The sequence below is a fragment of the Copadichromis virginalis genome, linkage group LG23 (assembly GCF_057382275.1).
Source record: "Copadichromis virginalis isolate Kocher_CV1m ecotype Utaka linkage group LG23, C_Virginalis_male_GT1.1, whole genome shotgun sequence".
NCBI lineage: Eukaryota > Metazoa > Chordata > Actinopteri > Cichliformes > Cichlidae > Copadichromis > Copadichromis virginalis.
The window spans coordinates 3,753,315-3,772,294 of NC_140639.1; the positions used below are offsets into that span (position 1 = coordinate 3,753,315).

The window sequence follows — 18,980 nt, forward strand, 5'->3', positions numbered from 1 at the left end:
TCATAACAAAACAGAGTAGCTGCAGATTTGAGATATTCTGACTTTTTGGCTGAGCTAAAAACGTGCAGATAGTTTTTAGTGGCTAAAAGGACACGTTGCTACTGTTTCTTAAGCTGGTCTCATTCATGCTCTCTGCAGAGAAGAGAAGGTATCAAAGCGAAAGAAGCGCCGTCTGAAGCCTCTCAACGCGATGCTGTAGGAGCGGAAAAAAAGACCATCCGACTTGAGATCACCAGGAACAACCGGGACAGCGAGAGCTGCGCGGATTTTAGATGTCAAACAAATCGTAACGGTGACATTTCTCCGCGCTGAAGTGGGAGGACACTTACAAATTGTAATGCTGAAATATGAGAGAGCGAAGCCGGGGCGGGTGAAGGCACATGGGTGAGGACTGCTCGTATACTCCGGGCTCTAAAAGACGAAAAAAAAAAAAGGCACGATTTGCTTGGACCTGGATTTGGCGAAGACAGATGAATTCATTAAGTTGATCTTTGGTTCTCAACGGAGCTCTGCACACCTTTCTCTCCTACCGATCTCAATGGATAAATAGATAGACCGTGAGGGCTGGGATTAAATTTCATTTAACATTTAATCAGGGCTTTCAGAGCCAGTCTCATTCAGACGGTAAAGACTGTATCCTGAAGTATCCTGGGCTCTGGAGCCAAAATGTTACGGTTGTCTCTGACAGCTTTGAGGCTTTCGTGGATTTTGTACATCTGCACCGTGAGCACAAGTTCTGCACAAGAAAGACAGTAAGTAGCCTGTGTTACATGTGGTGTCTTTGAGCTGCTGTGTGCTCTACTACAAGCATTTCCCGGTGCTTTAAGTATGGATAGACTGTGATTGTTCATTGAAAAACTTTTAAAAATTATCTTTAAAAATAGTTTTATTTAAACTGAGTGCATTTCATTGTACGGATCAGTCAGATTAAAACCTTTTTGTGAATAAGCCACAATTTAATGTTATTACTGTCCCAACCACACTGCCACTAATGTATTGTTGTCATACTTTCATTAATTGTGTTACTAACCTGTGAGGTTGTCACACAGAGTGATGCATTAGGTCAATGATAGCCCATAACTTGCCAAATATGAATAGATGCACTCCTGTGTGTCTTTCATTGTTGTTTTGTTTAACCCAGACCCAGGACGGATTCTATCAGTCAGGTGCTTGAGGGGTTAATTGTGACCTTGGGAGATAACAGACCAACTAGTTGTAGCCAGGGGCGTAATTTCCAGGGGGGTTAGGGGGGTTATGACCCCCCCCCCTCCCCCCAATAATCAGACCCAACCAATATACCCCCCCCCCCTCCTCCCCCCAATAAAATTATGAATTATCTTGCATAAATAGGATGTTGATTTTCTTTACTCATTTCAGGTATTACCAGCAAAATAGTTGCATGTCTAATCATCTGGGAATTTACCCAGATTTATTTATTTAGACAGAGATCAGCACAAAGTTACGCCGATGGTTGTAGCAATTCTTCCAGGAAGAGAGGAGGGGTTACTATCAAACTCAAGCTAAAGCAGATCTTTTTGTGAAGCTTTAAACAAGTTAGCTTAGAAGTTTAAGCAATGAGCAAAACATGAAACCATGTGACTCTTAAAAGCTTCACCTACACATGAGAGCAGGCTCTTAACTCCCACAGGACAAAAGTTGAGCAAAAACAATTAGAACTTGAGTAAATGGAGCCATGTGACTGAAATAAGCACGGTCTCCACCACCTGATCCCAGCTCATCCAAGAGCTGGTTAAACTCACTGTAGATCAAACGCACAGAGTCAATTTCCTCTTATTATCCTCATTCTCCCGAAAGCCTTATTTTCCAGGGGATTTTCTCATGACTTTTTCTCTCTCTCAGGAACTGCAGTTGCCTCTAGCTGTAATGCCATTGTGCTGTAATGCCAACCACCTGATCCTTCTCTCATGCATGCAACTGGGCTTGTGCTCAAGGATTTGCTCACCTCTAATTTGTGTGATCTTCAGTTAAGTTGTTAAGGGGTGAGTTGGCCCAGTCGAAAAAAGCTGCAAGGCTGGGGTGAGCAAGCAATGAGTTAGACTAACAGGAAGATATTTACACTTGCGTTGCTGTATCAGCCTCGGTCATCACATGGTCAAAAATAATTAAACTGACTGAGTCTCAAACACAGCTCAACATTTGGTGGACACTTCAGTGAACTTGCTCCACACACTCTGGTGATTGAGTCATACTGGAGCATGCTAACAAGAGCACCTATTATTCTACCTTTGTTACCTGAGAGAAGTAGCCCCTTTGTGCCAGAAGGCATGTTCTTTCAAAATAAAACTTAAATTGAACCCCCCCCCCCCCCCCCCCACACACACACACACACACACACACCCTAGACTCTTAATAAGCATCAAAGAATGACCTTTGCTCTGTGACCTCAGTGACAGGTCCCCTTCCCTCAATTAAATGTCAGAGTGACTGTGAGGAATCTCAGCCACTATTTTTCCAAACAGATGTCGAGGTTCTGTCAGAGGGTGCCGGACCACCCAAAGAAAACATTAAAGCAACAAGCTCAGTGGTCGTCAGGCACTGCATCCCTGGTGAAAACTGCAATTAACCTTGTGCGTGCATGGAAGTGAAAAAGATGAAGCGAGACAGAAAAAAATGTGTATTTACACCTGGTCTCCAATCTCCTTTTGCCTCCCTTGCCATCACCTGTATTCTCCCCCTACTGTCATCTCACCTCACTTTACCCCCTTGCTCCCTCCTTCCTTTAAACTCTTTCCCTCTCTCTGCCCTCCTGCTCTTCTCTCAGGGGTTACTTGGTCGCTGCACCCTCTGTCTTTCGAGCAGGCGTCGAGGAGAGCGTGAGCGTAACCATCTTTAACGCGAAAGCAGAAACCCGCGTCCAGGTGCAGCTGTCGGTGAAGGGACAGACGGTTGCCCACAGCCATGGCTCAGTGCTCGGTGAGAACAAATTCTTTAAGCTAAAGTTACACTGGCACAGTGGGTTACGTTTGGAAACAAAGCATGCACTGACAAGTTAGGCAAGCTAAAAGATACCCCCTTTATGTCACTGTTTTCAAAGGATGCAGGCAGGCAAAATATACACATAGATTAAAGAACACACACACACAGACGGTGTGAGCCTCTGCTACAAGACAAGCTTTGGCTTTTATATAGATTATCTGTGACTGCAGGCATCAGTTCAGTCCAGCTCATCGGCCACTTAATGTACACACTGTGTGATTTGTTTGACAGCATAGATAGATGGTGCTGACTCTGCTTAGAGGAGACAGGTTGCAGCTGGAACAGCAACTGAACTGACTTAACCACAGCGCTTACAGTTAAAGCATGTTAGAAGCATGCATTTTATTGATCACTTTACAGATCTGTGAGAAACTGAGGTTTAGTTTAGCTTGGTTTATTAAGATCCCTATTAGCTGTAGCAGCACAGCAGCTATTCTTCCTGGGGTCACAGATCTCTACACTTTGACTGTAACTGATTACTCAAAGCCGTACAGCATCTTAACAAAAACAAAACGAACCACACATGCAAACAATCAAACAGCTCCTCACAACACAAATGGTGTTCCGCATCAAGCTAGGCACTGATGACATACTATTCGTACGTGCACACTAGTTCTGCTACATTGGCAATGAATTCTATTCCATAACAGACCAATAGAAAACTGCTCTACTGATTGAACTGGTTCTTGCTGTGAGTTATAAAATCTCTCTGTGGCGTGTTTGGTAGAATAATTTGTCATTCATTTTCAAACAAAATCATTGGAGTGTTTGTAACAAAAGCACGAGGCGTTTGTGCATTGTTACAATGTTTGTTCTGTACACACAACAAAGGACAGCATGTGCTGCTCTGTTTTCTACCACTTGCTACTTCTTAATCTACTTCTTTGTGCCACGTAATGTTGGGCAATAATCAAGATGAGACAATATCAAAGTCTGGACAAATTGTTTCATTGGGTTTGGTTTCAAAAACTTTGCACATCCTTTAACTACAGAAATCCAGTTTTTCCCCATTTTAGCGAATAGCTTATTAATGTGTTGAGTCTCAGGGACTTGATCATCAAGCACATCGTTAATAGAAACCTCTAAAAGAGTGGTTGTAACCCAACAAAACCCATTCAAAGTCAATTTATTCCTCTATCTATTTGCACTTAAATCTGAGGTGCAGTCAGTGGTCTAATCGAGTGTGTATGGCAGAGCCTGTGGGGGGAAAAAATCTTACTTTAAATCTCACTTTTTCTCCTTTTAGACAAAGGCGCCATCAAACTAAAGGTGAGTGGAACTTTGTGTGCCACTAAGTGCGCTTTTATTTTCTCAGCAGCGGTGACAGCTGCACAGTAGTGAGAGCCCCCTGTCCGCTGTGTGCACATTCCTCAAGCAACATGCAAATCAACACTAACATTATTTGTAATGCAACATCTGTCTCTGCTCATTCATTGGGAATAAGGTAACAGCCTCGATATAATATGCAACAGCTGTTGACGTGCATGTATGGTCCGCCGCCCCCGAAGGCTGGAATAGATCAATCTAGTATGCACGACTTTTAGAGATTCTTTGCCTCTGTCTCTCTCTCTCCCTTCCCTTCTCATAACCTCTACCCTCATTCTCGTAAAATACTGTCGCGTGAAGCGTACTCTGTTGGAGGCTGACGTCTTCTCTGCTTTTTTTTTTTTTTTTTTTTTAAATCTGTTTTTGTTATTCTGGAGCTTTTGTTCTCTAGAAAATGAAATTGAATAAATCACGGCAAATAATTCAGCCTCGAGTAAACACTTCAGTCCTAATTTACGTTTTCAGTTCCCGCTGACTTTGCTTTTGTATGCGTTTATGGATGTGTGTATACGCCACCAGGTTCCCTCGGGGCTGAGAGGCCAGGCCCACCTGAAGGTCTGGGGGAACCGTCACCTCGCGGAAGGAGGTTACATTTTCCACAACTACACCACCGTCACCGTGGAGAGCAAGGGCACAGCTGTGTTCATCCAGACTGACAAACCCATCTACAAACCCAAACATAAAGGTTCCCTCATAGTGCACCTGGTAGTTAATCAGTTAATCACAGAGTAATGCCAGTTAGTGGAAATAAGTCAGGGGATGCAGGCATGTTGATGCTGCATTTGAGCTGTACAAATGTTGTAGACATAGCTGCTGATTGCATAATTAAGGATTTCAACCCATCAAATGACTTCAGACAGCTGGGGTTGTTTTCTTTAGAAGTATCAAGATTTTCATGTGCGTGCAGATTTTTCTGATTAGAAACACGAAAGACTTATTTTAAGATTATTGCATTTCTTTTTTTGTCTTTAGTTCTCATCAACGTTTACACAGTTGACCCTGACTTGAGGCCAGTAAACGAGAAGGTAATTCCGAATTGATCTCATATTCAGACAAATATTAAAGCAATTTGTCGTGCTTCTTCAGCAGATTCACAATAAACAGTAAACCCATTGAATGATAATCTTTAATAAAAATGGGTTGGGTTATTAGCAAAACCTGTGTTTTTACGACAGAGTTGACAGACAGACTTTGATTTATGACCGAGTGTTTACTACAGGCATACTTTTCCACCTTTTAATTGGTGGAGTTAAGAGGAGAAACTTTGCACAGTGTGCAAGAAAATGTACAGTTGCCTATTTACTGTAGCCAAGCTAGACTCATTTCTCTTGGAATGTTAGCAATGACTCCAAAAATACTGTGCAACTGTGCACACAGACAGCTTATTGATGTTTGCAGCTATAAAGGTACATTGCAGGTAAAAGGGCAATACTTAATTGTACAGACAGAAAATTGTTGAAATCGAAATGAATGGGATGAAGCATAGAGATAAAACACAGGATTTGTACTTTTTTTTAAGCAACTTTATTGCAACTTTTTCTTGTGTTTCTCTCTTTTGTTCTTTTTTTTTTTTGCAGATTGAGGCATATATTTTGGTGAGTGCAGGCTGACAGGACCACCCAGGGTTGGCAGAGCCACGTCCGGGATGGGACAGTGGCAATTTTAGTTCCCAGCCTGCTTGGAGATTACAGAGCAGAAGTCAGGGCAGCTCACCTAGATAACAGGGTGCTCTTTGGACCAGTACAAGGATAAACAACATGAAAGGAACCTCTTTTCTTCTCTTCTCTTCTCTTCTCCTTTGTCTTTTTGTATCTGTACATCTACAACACACTATAATCCCTGTATTAGCAAACCTAGCTCACATTGGATCTTCATTCATCTTTCCAGATCTTAGGAAATATTTGGAAAACACCAAGCAAAGACTTCATGGGAAGCGAAGAAAAGCTTATACATGAGTTAACAGTAGCAACAAGCACACAGATGCATTTTTCTTCCTCAGTTATAGACTACAGTATATGTTATTTTTGGAAAGAGTTTTAAAAGTATTTTGGAAAATATATCAGAACCCAGATATCTGGGTCAAGTTCAGTGAGGGGACTGTTCAGCAATAATAAAACTATTTATGACTTTTTCTATTGTGTGATAACAACATTCACTGAGCAACTAAACTTGTACCGCATTTTTGTTTCGGTATGTGAAGTAAAGGAATCTTAACATTGGTTTGTGACATCCTGCTTTGATCTTCCAGGATCCACGAGGATCCAGGATGGTGCAGTGGAGAGGGCTTAATTCTGTCTGCTGTGGTGAGCCGCATCATTTGCAGTATTTTTACATCATCTTTGTGTAAGCTGCACGTTTACATTTCATTGCTAGGTTGCTCTGGGGGATTGAATTAAAACACTACTTTTCTGGACTCATAATTGAAGAACGGTGATATATGATTGCTACAGTTTGGTTAATCACTATCAAGGACACAGGAATTAAATGTGTTAATTCGATTTTTGCGTCCTGTAGGGGTGGTGAACATGAGCTTTCCTCTGTCTGACCAGCCTGTGTTGGGAGATTGGTTTGTCTTCGTGGAGGTGCAGGGCCACACCTATAACAAGTCGTTTGAAGTGCAGAAATATGGTGAGGACCTACACACTGTCGCACACCTGCCATTGTTTATTGAGAGCACTGTAATGAGTGTGTGTGTGTATGTTTTTTTTAACATTGTAGGCTGTTTTAAATGCCTGTCTTTTTATTTCAAGTTGTGTTAAAAGCATATTTACTGTTTTACTCTACTAAAATGTGTGTAGTTGTCAAATAATATATTACAAATAAACAGCAAGGCTATTGATGTATAAGATATAACACAAGAAAAAGTTCAAAAAAAAAATATTGTGCTGCCTCTCTTTCAGTGGCGCCCAAATTTGAGTTGGTGATTGATCCACCGCGCTACATCCGTGATCTGAACTTATGTGAGCAGGCCACAGTCAGGGCCAGGTAAGTCACTAAATATTCAGCGCTGTACGAAAGTGGAACAAGACTTTAACCTGGACTTGTGGAGTGTTTTCTTTGTTTCTTTGTTTACACTAATCAGCCACAGCATAAAAACCATTGACTATGGTGAAGTCATAATCTCATTCCAGTGCAGCACTCTTCTGAGAAACGGTGGGTACTTACGTGCGGACTTTGACACACAGCGCCTGCTAAACATTCTTGCAAAATGGGACATCTTCCCATGGTAGTAGCCTCCTCCTTTAGGGGGTGTGCTCTCATATGCCACATATCAAAAACTGCACAGGATCAGCTTAAAGGACACATTAAAGCGCACAAAGCGTTCACCTGATCTCTAAACTTAACTACCAGCATGACAGAGCAGCCATGGGGTGCACTAGAACAACCCTGGTCCACAGAGCCCACTGCCATTGTCCCGGTGCTATACATCACATGAAATCCCAGCAGGTATTGTTTCCATGCCCCCACAAGTCAGAGCAGTTTTGAAAGAATGAAGGGGACTTACTCAGTGGTAAGCAGTGTTGGTCAAGTTACTTGAAAAAAGTAATCAGTAACTAATTACTGATTACTTCCCCCAAAAAGTAATCTCGTTACTTTACTGATTACTTATTTTCAAAAGTAATTAATTACTTAGTTACTTTTTAAAAACACGATTTACAACCTGAAGAGGTGATAAAGCAATAGATCTCTCAGCCCAATTCTACTTTTTCTGCATAATCCATCATACAAAATGTAATCAAATGGAAAAGTCTCTTTTTTTTTTAAACTTGTTTTATCAGTTTTGATCTTTTAACTTTATGCATCAAGCAAAAATTAAATTATATGCACCATTCTCTGACTTGAAGAAATTAGTTTAACATTTAAACCTATTTTCTGCACATTCCAGCACATAAAATAAAATATTTTTTGTGTTTACACTCAGTCTTTCAAATAGATGCAAGTAAAACACAGCAGAAAATAAATAAAATCAAAGACTAGCGGTCCTGTTGCTCTATTTTCACCTGTAAAGCAGGAGCAGGGTAGGCGGAGGTTTACCCTGGTGCAGGTGTGTCGCAGCGGTCAGGTGAAGAATCCGCGAGTTTCTCTGTGAGTTTCCCATTACGTCGTTGCGCACTCGGTGCTTGTTTAGGGGTTTTTTTCGGTGTAAAAAGAAGTTTTCTTCCCACGCACAGCGGACACTAATGTTTTTGTCACTTTTTATGGAATCAATCTCAAAGTAAGGTCAGTACTTCCACGCTTTAAACGCTGCACGCTCATACTCTCTCTGCACTCGATATATGATCCATTGTTGATCTGCACACAGCTGTTATCACAAACGTCGCACTCGCTTACGTCACTGTCATGAGACATTCTCGCAAAAAAATCATGGTTTTAGTAACGCAGTAATGCAGCGTTCCTACGGGAAAGTAACGGTAATCTAATTACCATTTTTGCAATAGTAATCCCTTACTTTACTCATTACTTGAAAAAAGTAATCAGATTACATGTCCATCTCTGATAATAGGTTATAAATGTTTTTTATTATTGTAATGTTTATTTACAATACAACAAAAAAGAACATCAATTTTACACTCTGGCATGTCACTCTTATGCAGATATACCTTTGGGAAACCCGTAACTGGGAAGTTGACAGTAAATATGACGGTGAATGGGGTCGGCTACTACCGCCATGAGATGGGCCATCCTGTCATAAAAACTATGGAGGTTAGTTTATTTAATCCCTATTCTACATGCTTTGTGAATGTATTAGAGACTTCCAAGCTGATATGGAAACAGGGTTGTTGATTGATTGTTGTTTTGTCTTCAGAGTTCCTTCAAAGTGCTACTGTTTTATGCATACACTGTAAATCATTGTTATTATCTAAGAGGTTAAGCTCCAAACCCTGACACCAAAATTATACATGTCCTGCTGTACCTGATTACATCTTTTCTGCTGTCAGATCAAAGGCTCTGCAAATTTCAGTCTGTGCGTCAAAGACATGATGCCCTTGGATGTGGCTGATCACTTCAGAGGGACTGTTAGCATTTGGGCTTCTGTGACCAGTGTAGATGGAAGCAAGCAAGCCACATTTGATGATTCCACACCAGTCCATAAACAGCTCATTGACATCAAGTACTCTAAGGATACACGCAAACAGTTCAAGCCTGGTCTGCCTTACAAAGGGAAGGTGAGAGCCCACAAAAAAGTTATTGGCACCGTGGGGAAAAAAAGAGAAGAGAAATACGAATCAGCTTGGATCTTCATCTCACTGGGATTTGCTTTGAGAAGAGCTCAGAGTATATTTATTTGTTGTGCTTTTTAAATAAAGTATGACTTTAACTGCTAGTCAGTTAGATGCTAAAGCTAAATTAAGCCTGTATGCAGCCATGTACATTACTGATTCACAAATGAGTCTGCATTTGCACACTCAGTCGTTTTCCCTCTGCTTTGTAGATCGAGGTCACCTATCCTGATGGGAGCCCTGCTGAAGGGGTAAAGGTGCGCGTTAAAGCAGAGCTGACCCCGAAGGACAACGTCTATACCAGCGAGCTAATCTCCAAGGACGGTCAGGCCACCTTTGAGATCCCTTCCATCCCGGCAGCTGCTCAGTATGTCTGGCTTGAGGTCAGAACTTCCTATTGTCACGTAATATAAACAGAGTGATGCAAGAAGTAATTTGAAGCTAATCTTAATTGCATTTTCTTGACAAAGACCAAGGTGATATCCATTGAGGACAGGACAGTTGGAAACCAGTATTTGCCCAGCTACCTTTCTATCAGTAGTTGGTACTCTCCTAGCAGGTGTCACATCCAGATCCAAAGTCCCAGCACCCCGCTCAAGGTAGGTGTGACCTTTTTCGGTGGTATGAGTTTCTTGCTTAACTTTGGATGATTTAAACATGTTTCAAAACATCAGATTGTGAAGTATATTTATATCTGTCTGCATGTATAGGTTGGACAAGAGGCAGAAGTGGCTCTCAAATCCACTTGTCCCTGTAACTTCACCCTGCATTACGAGGTAGCATCCAGGGGAAACATTGTCCTATCAGGCCAACAGGCAGCCAACCTGACAGCCTCCCACAGAGGAAAAAGGGCCACAGTCACCTTTGACAAGAACATTCACAGCACCCACCTGCCTCCTTCTGCTTCTGGTACTCATTTCTTCTTATTACAACTCTAACTTCACTGTCATCCAGGTAATTTTAAGAGCTAAAGTTTCACAGAATAATCCTTTGATGAATCAGCTTTTTTTTCTTTCATTGTTGTAGTGCTTGGGAAATCAGTGTCCAAGCTTCTCAATCGTAGTGGTCTTTGACATCAGAATGCCAGATAGTTTTGGAGAAAGCACTGTCACCCTGTCACTCTGCCAGATGTTGCAGGCTCTTCCTCCCAGACTGAGATGGACAGATGTGTGTCCTACCTACGTTTTCCTGTTAGTCACAGCATGGCACCACTCAGCCGTCTGCTGGTCTACTATGTGAGGGAAAACGGTGAGGGTGTCACAGACAGTCTGCAAATCCCTGTCAAGCCCGAGTTTGAGAACCAGGTTTGGAAACAGAACTATTATAACTTAATTTATCCAGAGAAAAGTACTGCAGTTGGTACTGTTGCATATGCTTGTTACGAAAACACCAGTGTTTTTGGATATACAAAATTAAGTTTGTCTTTTCATGTTTTGTTTGGGGGTTTTTTTTGCTGCTAAAATAGTGATTTATTAAAACCCGGAGAAAAGGGTGCACTCTCTGTATACACCTTGGAGCTGAGCCTAAGTATCCATACACCAACCATTACACCACAGTGTAATGTCTGTAAACAAACAGCTGTGTTGGCTTGGGAGAGATCCCCAGTTCCTGCCTGCATTAGGTGGAGTTAACTCCCTGAAGTATTTACAGCTCTCTGGTATGCCCTTACAACACTAAGTGTGTGTGTGTGTTGTGCGTATGTGTGCCGGAGGAGGGGGTTGTGAGGGCAGGATGAGACAGCGGCCGCACAGGCCGCAGGCAGATAGGTGGGGTCATGACAGGAGAGGATGACAGGTTACAGAATGGTGAAAGGAGGGCAGCGGAACCGATTAACGGTGTTAATTTGTGATTTTGTGCTGGTGAGAAATAGTTCTGATTTGTGAAAGCTGACTCTGGCCATCCCTCCCTCTTTCAAAGGCTGTAGTTTTCCACTCTCAGTCAGAGCTTTCCAAAGTTTGCTGCTTAGAATTCTCAGACTGATATTATTCCGAATGCCACTGAGGATCTGCCAGCTAGTGCTGAAATTATTTAGTTTTTGACCTGACAGTTTGATATTTGATATTGACATTTTGATAGATATTTCAGATTTTTCTCTTTCATGAGGGAAACATTCAGTCTTCTGGTTCAAGTTTTATGTTCAAGTGACCAATTTGAAGACATCTCTGTGAACCTTTTCAGTAAACTTATAACCGTACAGTCTTACAAATTCACAATTCTGTGGAGCGGAAATGTGTTAAATGCACCTTGTTTATGCAGAATGCACTTATGTGTCATGTTTTGGATTGCAGGTATCTATTTCTATGTCGACCAATGAGTCCATGCCGGGGGACTCGGTGACCCTGCGCGTTCGGGCTCAGAGGGGATCCTGTGTTTGCGTGGCCACTGTAGATAAGAGTCTTTACCTGCTGAAGCCCGACTTTCAGCTGAGTCCTGAAAAGGTTGGTCATATTTATAGATTATGGCGATATTACACTTTAATAAACAATCGATTAAAGCGTTCTGTAACTTAAAATCGCTTTATAGTATAGATTTAGAGAGCTGGTTTAAATTACTTTCTTAGATCGTAGTTTTTAAGATGTTACCTGCTGTATTTTTGTAAATAACTTTACTTTTACTGTAACTTTATATAAATATGTTTTTCACTCTGCAGGTGTTTAAAGAGCTGGCAGAGTTTGATGTTTCAGACGCTTTCAACATTCCTAAAGATGACGGACACTTCTGGTGGCCTGGGCTGACGGCAAAAAGACGGAGGCGGTCCTCTGTGTTCCCATGGCACTGGGACATCACTAAGGACGCGCGCTTTGCTTTTACAGTGAGAACATACACTTAGTGAAAGAGCTCAGCTAGTGCTGTCACTGGGTTAAAAGGTAATCGTACTAGTGCGTGCAGATGTTTACTTCTCTCTATATTTAATACAGGAAACGGGACTGGTTGTGATGACAGATATGGTGAGTTTAAACCATCGGCAGAGTGGGGGCATGTACACAGATGAAGCTGTTCCTGCCTTTCAACCGCACACCTCTACCTTGGTGGCTGCTATGCCCTCCCGCCCCACAAACAGGTACAGGATGTTCTTTATAGGTGTCCAAGGCTGTCCACTGGGCATCAGCAAACTCTAATGATCTCATACCTAAAAATGTGCAAATTGTATTATTCAACGTTTTCATAAATGGCGTGAAAGTTCTTCTTGTACCAGCCGACGTTTCTTTATATTTTACTTTTCATTTTTTTAAAGTGGTTTTGAGAAATAGTTCTCCAGGCTTTTTGAAGGACTTTTAAAGTTTCTCTTTAGGCACTGGCTGCTTTTGCATTCATTTTCATGACCATGACCATTTTTCATGGAAATGATTGTCTATGTGACGCTTAACTCTGTTGAATCATTCAAACATAAAAAGGGCCCCTAACTCAAGGGATGAACCAGTCTTGTGTCTACACATAATGGGCAACTTAGCAAAAAAAGCATTTTAAATTGTATCGTTAGACACTTTGTTACTAGCAGCCCGCTGCAAAATTAAATCATTTCTTCATTTTTTTAGTTGAATCTACAAAAATCTCTATTTGTCAGCGTTTTTGCACCATTGAGGTGATTCCTAAAGAGCTGTAGCCAAAAACTAGCGTGTCCTTAAAAAATGAGGAAATTGGACAAATCCAACAAAGACCTGACACAGGACCTAAGAGATTAATCTGGCCCTTCAACTGATCCATCTGCTGTTCACTACTGCCCGCTGTTCATCAGAATTTATCTCTGTTAAAGGGTGGCTGTCAAAGAAGCCATTGTAAAGGAAGGGAAACAGGGGAAAAGGCTGAGGTTTGCCAAAGAACTGGACTAAAAACCATTGGCAACAGGTCTCATGGAGTGATGAATCCAAAATTGGCATTTTTTGTTCAAATTGTTGTCAGTATGTATGGAGGAGGTCAGGAGAGAGGTGCAGCAGTGAGTGTCTACAGCCCTCTGTAAAGTACGGTAGAGGCTCTGTCAAAAACTACCATCAGATTTTGATCTGCCATGCAGTGCAGCTGGAAAGTATCTGATTGGCTGCAGCGTTATTCAAATAACATCCAAAGAAGAGCTTTGAATTTCCTTTAAGAAGCCTGGAGAACTCTTCCTGAAAAATACTTAGAGAAATCAGAAGAAAGCTCATTCAAGAGATTTATTTGTTAGAACTATACAAATAATTGCATAAATTGAAATTTGGCAGTTTTCTGGCAAGATATAAAGGAATGAGGGGTGGATCAAGACTTTTACACAGGACATTATAAATTTTAAAAACATGAATTATAGGAAACTAGCTTATCAAATACCATACTCTATTGGTATTAAAAGCCAAACTGTGAGCCACCTGGGTGTGGTGTCATGTCATAGTCAAGGTTATTCAGTTGTTTTTGTGTATGTTGGCTCATTAACTGATAAAAACAGATGATCCTTGTCTGTTTTGGAGGTTCTTTTAAACCATTAAATTTGTGTACTTGTATGTATTACTCCACCCTCTTTAATGTCAGAGGGAAAAAAGTGGTTATTATTGTTGAAGAAGATTAACTGTAATCCTTCACTGGACCACACACTGTAATATGGGCATGTACTTTACCGAAAACAAGGAATCTGAACGCAAACCCATAACAGAATAATAATTACATCAAGATCGCCCTCTTTGTTTGATTTCACATGTTAGGCCTGCATTCCCCTGTGCTACAAATACTTTTCATTTTAGTGCCGAACTTCAAACACATGATGTGACTTATCATTGTGGAATTTTAAATAGTATATTTTTCCATTATGTTGTTATTTTATTAGCTAAAGCTTTTTCACTGATGTCTTCTTGTGTTTTGGCTGTAGAGTAGAGAGGCGGAGGCGTACATTTTTCCCAGAGACTTGGGTGTGGCACTGCCTCAACGTCAGGTATTTAAATCTTTAAATAATATTTGTCTTGTGTGAGCGTGTCTGTGTGTCTGCGTTACTTGCCTCTGGCTAGATATATCAGGTGCAACAGATTGTCTATCCTTTTATGTGATTTAGTGCTTGAGAGAATAGAGAAATGGAAAAGAGAGGAGCAAATGTGGAAAAAAAATGATAGCGTGAAAAAGATACAGGAAAAATATTTACAGAGAGCAAAAAGGAGGTGAGAAATATGTGAAAAGCAGAATATAGGTAGAAGAAGAAAGGCGAGAGTAGAGCTGGAAGAAAAAAGATTGGAGAGTACTGGAAAGGAAAACGTGAACATGACAGACTCTTGGAAGAAATTTGTGAGAGGAAAGGTGCGAGGCGGTGCTGTATGCCAGACGGCCGATCTTCCATCATGCAGCAGCATCCGCCACTTCTCCCACTGGGTGTGAAATGCCTCATTCAATCTTGGAACAGACTCTTACTTTCTCAAGAGCTCCTTCCATTCATGTTTAGCCAATATAAATGAATTGCCCATAGATTTCCATATGCTTGATTCCCTTGGATGGGACTTCAGCTCTCACTAATTTCCTGTGAAGTGCAGAGCTCTGATTTTTCCTTAAAAGTATATTAAAATGGATTTTGGACGGCTTTGATCAAAAGGAAGGCTGTACATGCAGTTTTTGAAGTTTATTGTGCCCTCTTGCAGTTTGCCAAGACCAACATCCAGTGAGCGCTGCCAATAATGACTCCAGCTCATTTCTTTCAAAGAAACAGATTGGGTCAACACCTGACCGTCCCTTGAAACCATCCATTTTAGAGTGTTTGCTGTAGTTATATTGGTGCAGATGTTGGTGTTGACACAGGTGCTAACATTAAAGTAATCTCCAGCCTTTGATCAAGCTCTTCCTTGTAGTTGATGAATTTTAATAGCTTGTCTTAAAAAGAAAATATGCTCGAATTATTTTATTCCACTGTTGTATCTCCACGTAACAGCTCTGAAACTGGGGAAGCTGAACTGCACCTGGATGCGCCGGATTCAATCACCACATGGGTGGCAGAAGTTGTTTCCCTGTCCGAGCAGAAGGGGTTGGCGTTAGGAACGAGAGCAGAGCTTCGCACCTTCAAGCGCTTCTTTGTGGACTTTACGCTGCCCTACAGCTTAATCAGAGGGGAGCAGACCAAAGTTCCCCTCACCGTCTACAACTACCTGCCTACCTGCTCTGCGGTAAGATGTTTTCTTAATGTGGCAGATGGACAGGTCTCTGACATTAGTTCCTAGCAACTGCCTTCAAGTCCAATCTTGACATCATATTCTTTAAGACAGGACATGTCACATCTGTGCTTTTTAATCATTTATGACTTGTAAACCATCGCAGAACATATTTTTTAATACATTTTCACTAATTATAGGTTTGTATGACATGTTATGCAAACTCTTGACAGTTAGTTTTAACACTAATCCTAAAATGACTCCATCTAAACTTGCTAAGAGTCTATTAGAACATCAAGTTAGGAACCACAATGACGTCACTGAGACGTCTCTTCCTATTTAAAGGCAGTTTTTCCTTCCCACTGTCGCCAAGTGCTTCCTTACATGGAGTCGTTGGCTTTTCTCGCTATTATCGTAGGGTCTTTAACTTACAATATAAAGCACCTTAAGACAACTGTGATTTGGTGCTGTATAACAGACCATTCTCACTCCTGAGGCGTAATATACCGACGATTTGTCACGTCCCAAGGTGTTAAATAGGAACGCGCCCGGCGCGAAAGGTGACCTTCAGCATTCTTATGCTGCGTGCTGGGTTGTGGATGAAATCCAGTAGAACGACGGTCCCGTGGTAATAGACGTTCTAGCCATGTATTCCAGCCCTAACCATAACCTCATCCCTAACCTTAACCACCACTTTAATGACGTTAGATAGTGTTTTCCAAAGCGATTTAAGTAAAATAAACGTACATGTGTAGATTCATTCCAAACGGTTCTCCTGTTTCCTATTTTTCCGATCTCGTAATATAGAGACGTGTTGGGTGCCCGGAAGCGTAATATACCGACGATTTGTCACCTAGCGTCAAATGTTACGCTTTGGGAGTGAGAATGTGTTGCGTATAAGTAAAAATGACATTCAAATTGTATTAAAGTGAAGAAGAGCAACCCATAATGTAACGCCCGAAAAATTAAAAGACCACACTAGGCAAATATCTCAGTAATCTGAATTTGATAGTTAAATAAAAGACGTAGGCAGACAGACAGACTGCTCACAACTCTCACTATGATCAGACCCCAGATTTGGTTAAGAAAAAGGTTTCTAAGAGGAAAAGAGAGAAGGATCATCAAAAAAGAAACTGGAGGTTTGTCAGTCAAATGAGGCATAAAGTAGGTGCTCCGTTTAGTTGTTAGACAGAAGTAGGTCAACGATAAGCTGATAAAATCCATAGTCATAGAGATTTGGGAATCTTGGAACGGGATGAAACCAGCCAACACACAAATGAGTTCTCAAACCACTTCAGGACCCCTTAGAACACCTCGTTCCAGCGGATCTTTATGCAGAGCTTGTGGTTCAGACCGGATACGTCTTGGAATTTGTCCAGTCCTTCATTTTGTTCATAGCTCTGCACTAGAAATGGTACATGCCATAAATCACAGAGGATTATCCAGGTAGGAAATATTAAAATATAAGATGCAAATAACTGTGTTGATCTATTTCTTTAAATTATTATTTCTGCATGTATCAGAACTGGTTCGATATTATATACACATGCAGAACAAATATTTTCAACTGAAATAACTTCTTCGGTAGTAAGTATAGGTTTGTAATGTGACCATGAAGAGATTAGCCTAGTATGTTTGTTTCAGCACTTACTCCGAAGAGCCTTCTAAGCTCTGTTCTGGCCTTAAATGGGTCCATCCTGCACGCCATACGGATGACATCATGATGTTTGCAGATGAGCCTGTTAAATGGCCTGTGCGTGTGCTGCCCTGATGTCATGTTAGGTGAATATGCAAACCAGAATAGCCCATCCTTTGATGTCCACCCCAGCAACATGTGATTCCTATATTTTCTGCTCAGTTATTTATGACTTGTGGCATGCGGATAAAGAACAGTTAAAAGATCCTTCTGCATTACTGAGCCCTGTGAAAATTGGACGATGAGTGGAACTTAATCCTTCAGGGAGTTTGAGAAGCATGAGTCAGTCAGCATGGAAAATTCACAGTGTGATTTAAAAAATTCGCCCTTGCTTTCAGAGCTTTGATGAAGCACGCTATATGAGGGAGGGGCGTGCCTAACAGATATGATGTCATTAAAGGCTATCAGAGGAGATCGCTTTTCTCTGATTTGTCTCTTCTTCTCCTCTCCACTCGCAGGTTCATTTAAAAGTGTCGGTTCCAGAGGGCATCAAGTTTGTTGGCCATCCTGGAAAGCTTTATCTCACCAGGAAGAAGTGTGTTGCTCCTGGAGAGGCTGCTCCTACAAATATTGTATTGTCGTTCACTGAGCTGGGATCAGTTAACATCACAGGTATCCACAGAGCTCAGTCAAATTCATAAAACTCGCTTATTATTTTATTTCTAGTACTACGTTGATAAAGTGGCAGAAATGTTTTAATTAGGAAGCCATAATTATTTTGTTGGGACACGTATATGTGAGCCACAGGGCAAAGTCAGAGGGCAATTTTTCACTTCTTCCAACTGTGGAGAAGCATCTGTGCAGCAGTGCATGCTCATGGATGGTGATTGTGTTACCAGTACTATAAAAGCACAGACCTGACAATGCCATAAAGTTCCCATTCTCTAGATCAGCCATTCTTTAGAAAAAAAGAATGATGCAAGGTTTTGATGCTAATGTGAATGTTACAAGATTGATTTGTGCTGACTCATGGAAATGGCCTTATTTGCATTCTTTAGTGGCGTGGCACTTACAAGCAACAGCAAGCTTTCACCAGGACTTTGGTCCACTCAGTGTGATTCCACACAAAAGGGCGAGCCTATGACTGAGGAAAGCTTTGCTGGCCAAGGAGCCGTGTGTGTGATCTGGTCACCCACCCAGGTTACAAATAGTCCCCTCTGGAGCGCATGTGAAAACAAAGCAGGCCAGCAGTGGGGGAGTAACCAGAGCTGCACTGTGACACTCAGTGGCATGTTGATGAGTTTGCAGGTCACTGGCGGCCAATGGGCCCCCCATGGCCCCACTCCTAGTCCACTAGCCCCTTGTGTTTCCTTCTCACTACACACACACAAAGAGACACAATTGGCACAGGGCCACATTTCCAGTGGGCTCCCCAGCAAAAGAACTGGGAATCCTTTTACAGATATGCTTGTCTTGTCTAATGTATTTTGATGTCTGGAAATTTTGCAAAACATATTTATTTGACTGCTGATCATCTCACTAAGAAACTAATTAAGGTAATTAGAAAAAAAAAAGTATCCCAAATAGACTTACAGAAGTACAGATGGGAACAGGCTCACTATGCCTCATTTCCCTGGCTAAAGAAGAGCAACTGCTCAAGCCACTGTCTCTGAAGCTGCATATGGTGTCAAGAAAAACAAAATCTTA

General features: G+C 41.4%; 1 protein-coding gene across 3 annotated transcripts in view; it reads left to right on the top strand.

The window, feature by feature from the left end:
* Nucleotides 1–13: 13 nt before the first annotated feature.
* cpamd8 (C3 and PZP like alpha-2-macroglobulin domain containing 8) overlaps nucleotides 14–18,980 on the top strand; it is a 46,160-nt gene continuing 27,193 nt past the window's right edge. For 2 of the 3 annotated variants that reach the window (XM_085448623.1, XM_085448624.1), the window contains exons 1-21: nucleotides 14–752; nucleotides 2,783–2,934; nucleotides 4,244–4,266; nucleotides 4,843–5,008; nucleotides 5,296–5,348; nucleotides 5,901–5,918; nucleotides 6,572–6,626; nucleotides 6,838–6,951; nucleotides 7,224–7,308; nucleotides 8,919–9,027; nucleotides 9,264–9,491; nucleotides 9,758–9,928; nucleotides 10,016–10,144; nucleotides 10,256–10,454; nucleotides 10,674–10,849; nucleotides 11,834–11,983; nucleotides 12,196–12,357; nucleotides 12,464–12,606; nucleotides 14,380–14,442; nucleotides 15,421–15,652; nucleotides 17,792–17,945. In XM_085448623.1, coding sequence (XP_085304749.1) covers nucleotides 667–752; nucleotides 2,783–2,934; nucleotides 4,244–4,266; nucleotides 4,843–5,008; nucleotides 5,296–5,348; nucleotides 5,901–5,918; nucleotides 6,572–6,626; nucleotides 6,838–6,951; nucleotides 7,224–7,308; nucleotides 8,919–9,027; nucleotides 9,264–9,491; nucleotides 9,758–9,928; nucleotides 10,016–10,144; nucleotides 10,256–10,454; nucleotides 10,674–10,849; nucleotides 11,834–11,983; nucleotides 12,196–12,357; nucleotides 12,464–12,606; nucleotides 14,380–14,442; nucleotides 15,421–15,652; nucleotides 17,792–17,945 — 2,668 coding nt within the window. In that variant the 5' untranslated portion in view covers nucleotides 14–666. Of the gene's footprint in view, nucleotides 753–2,782; nucleotides 2,935–4,243; nucleotides 4,267–4,842; nucleotides 5,009–5,295; nucleotides 5,349–5,900; nucleotides 5,919–6,571; nucleotides 6,627–6,837; nucleotides 6,952–7,223; nucleotides 7,309–8,918; nucleotides 9,028–9,263; nucleotides 9,492–9,757; nucleotides 9,929–10,015; nucleotides 10,145–10,255; nucleotides 10,455–10,673; nucleotides 10,850–11,833; nucleotides 11,984–12,195; nucleotides 12,358–12,463; nucleotides 12,607–14,379; nucleotides 14,443–15,420; nucleotides 15,653–17,791; nucleotides 17,946–18,980 lie in introns of those variants that run through there. The other variant, XM_085448625.1, reaches the window with a different exon arrangement.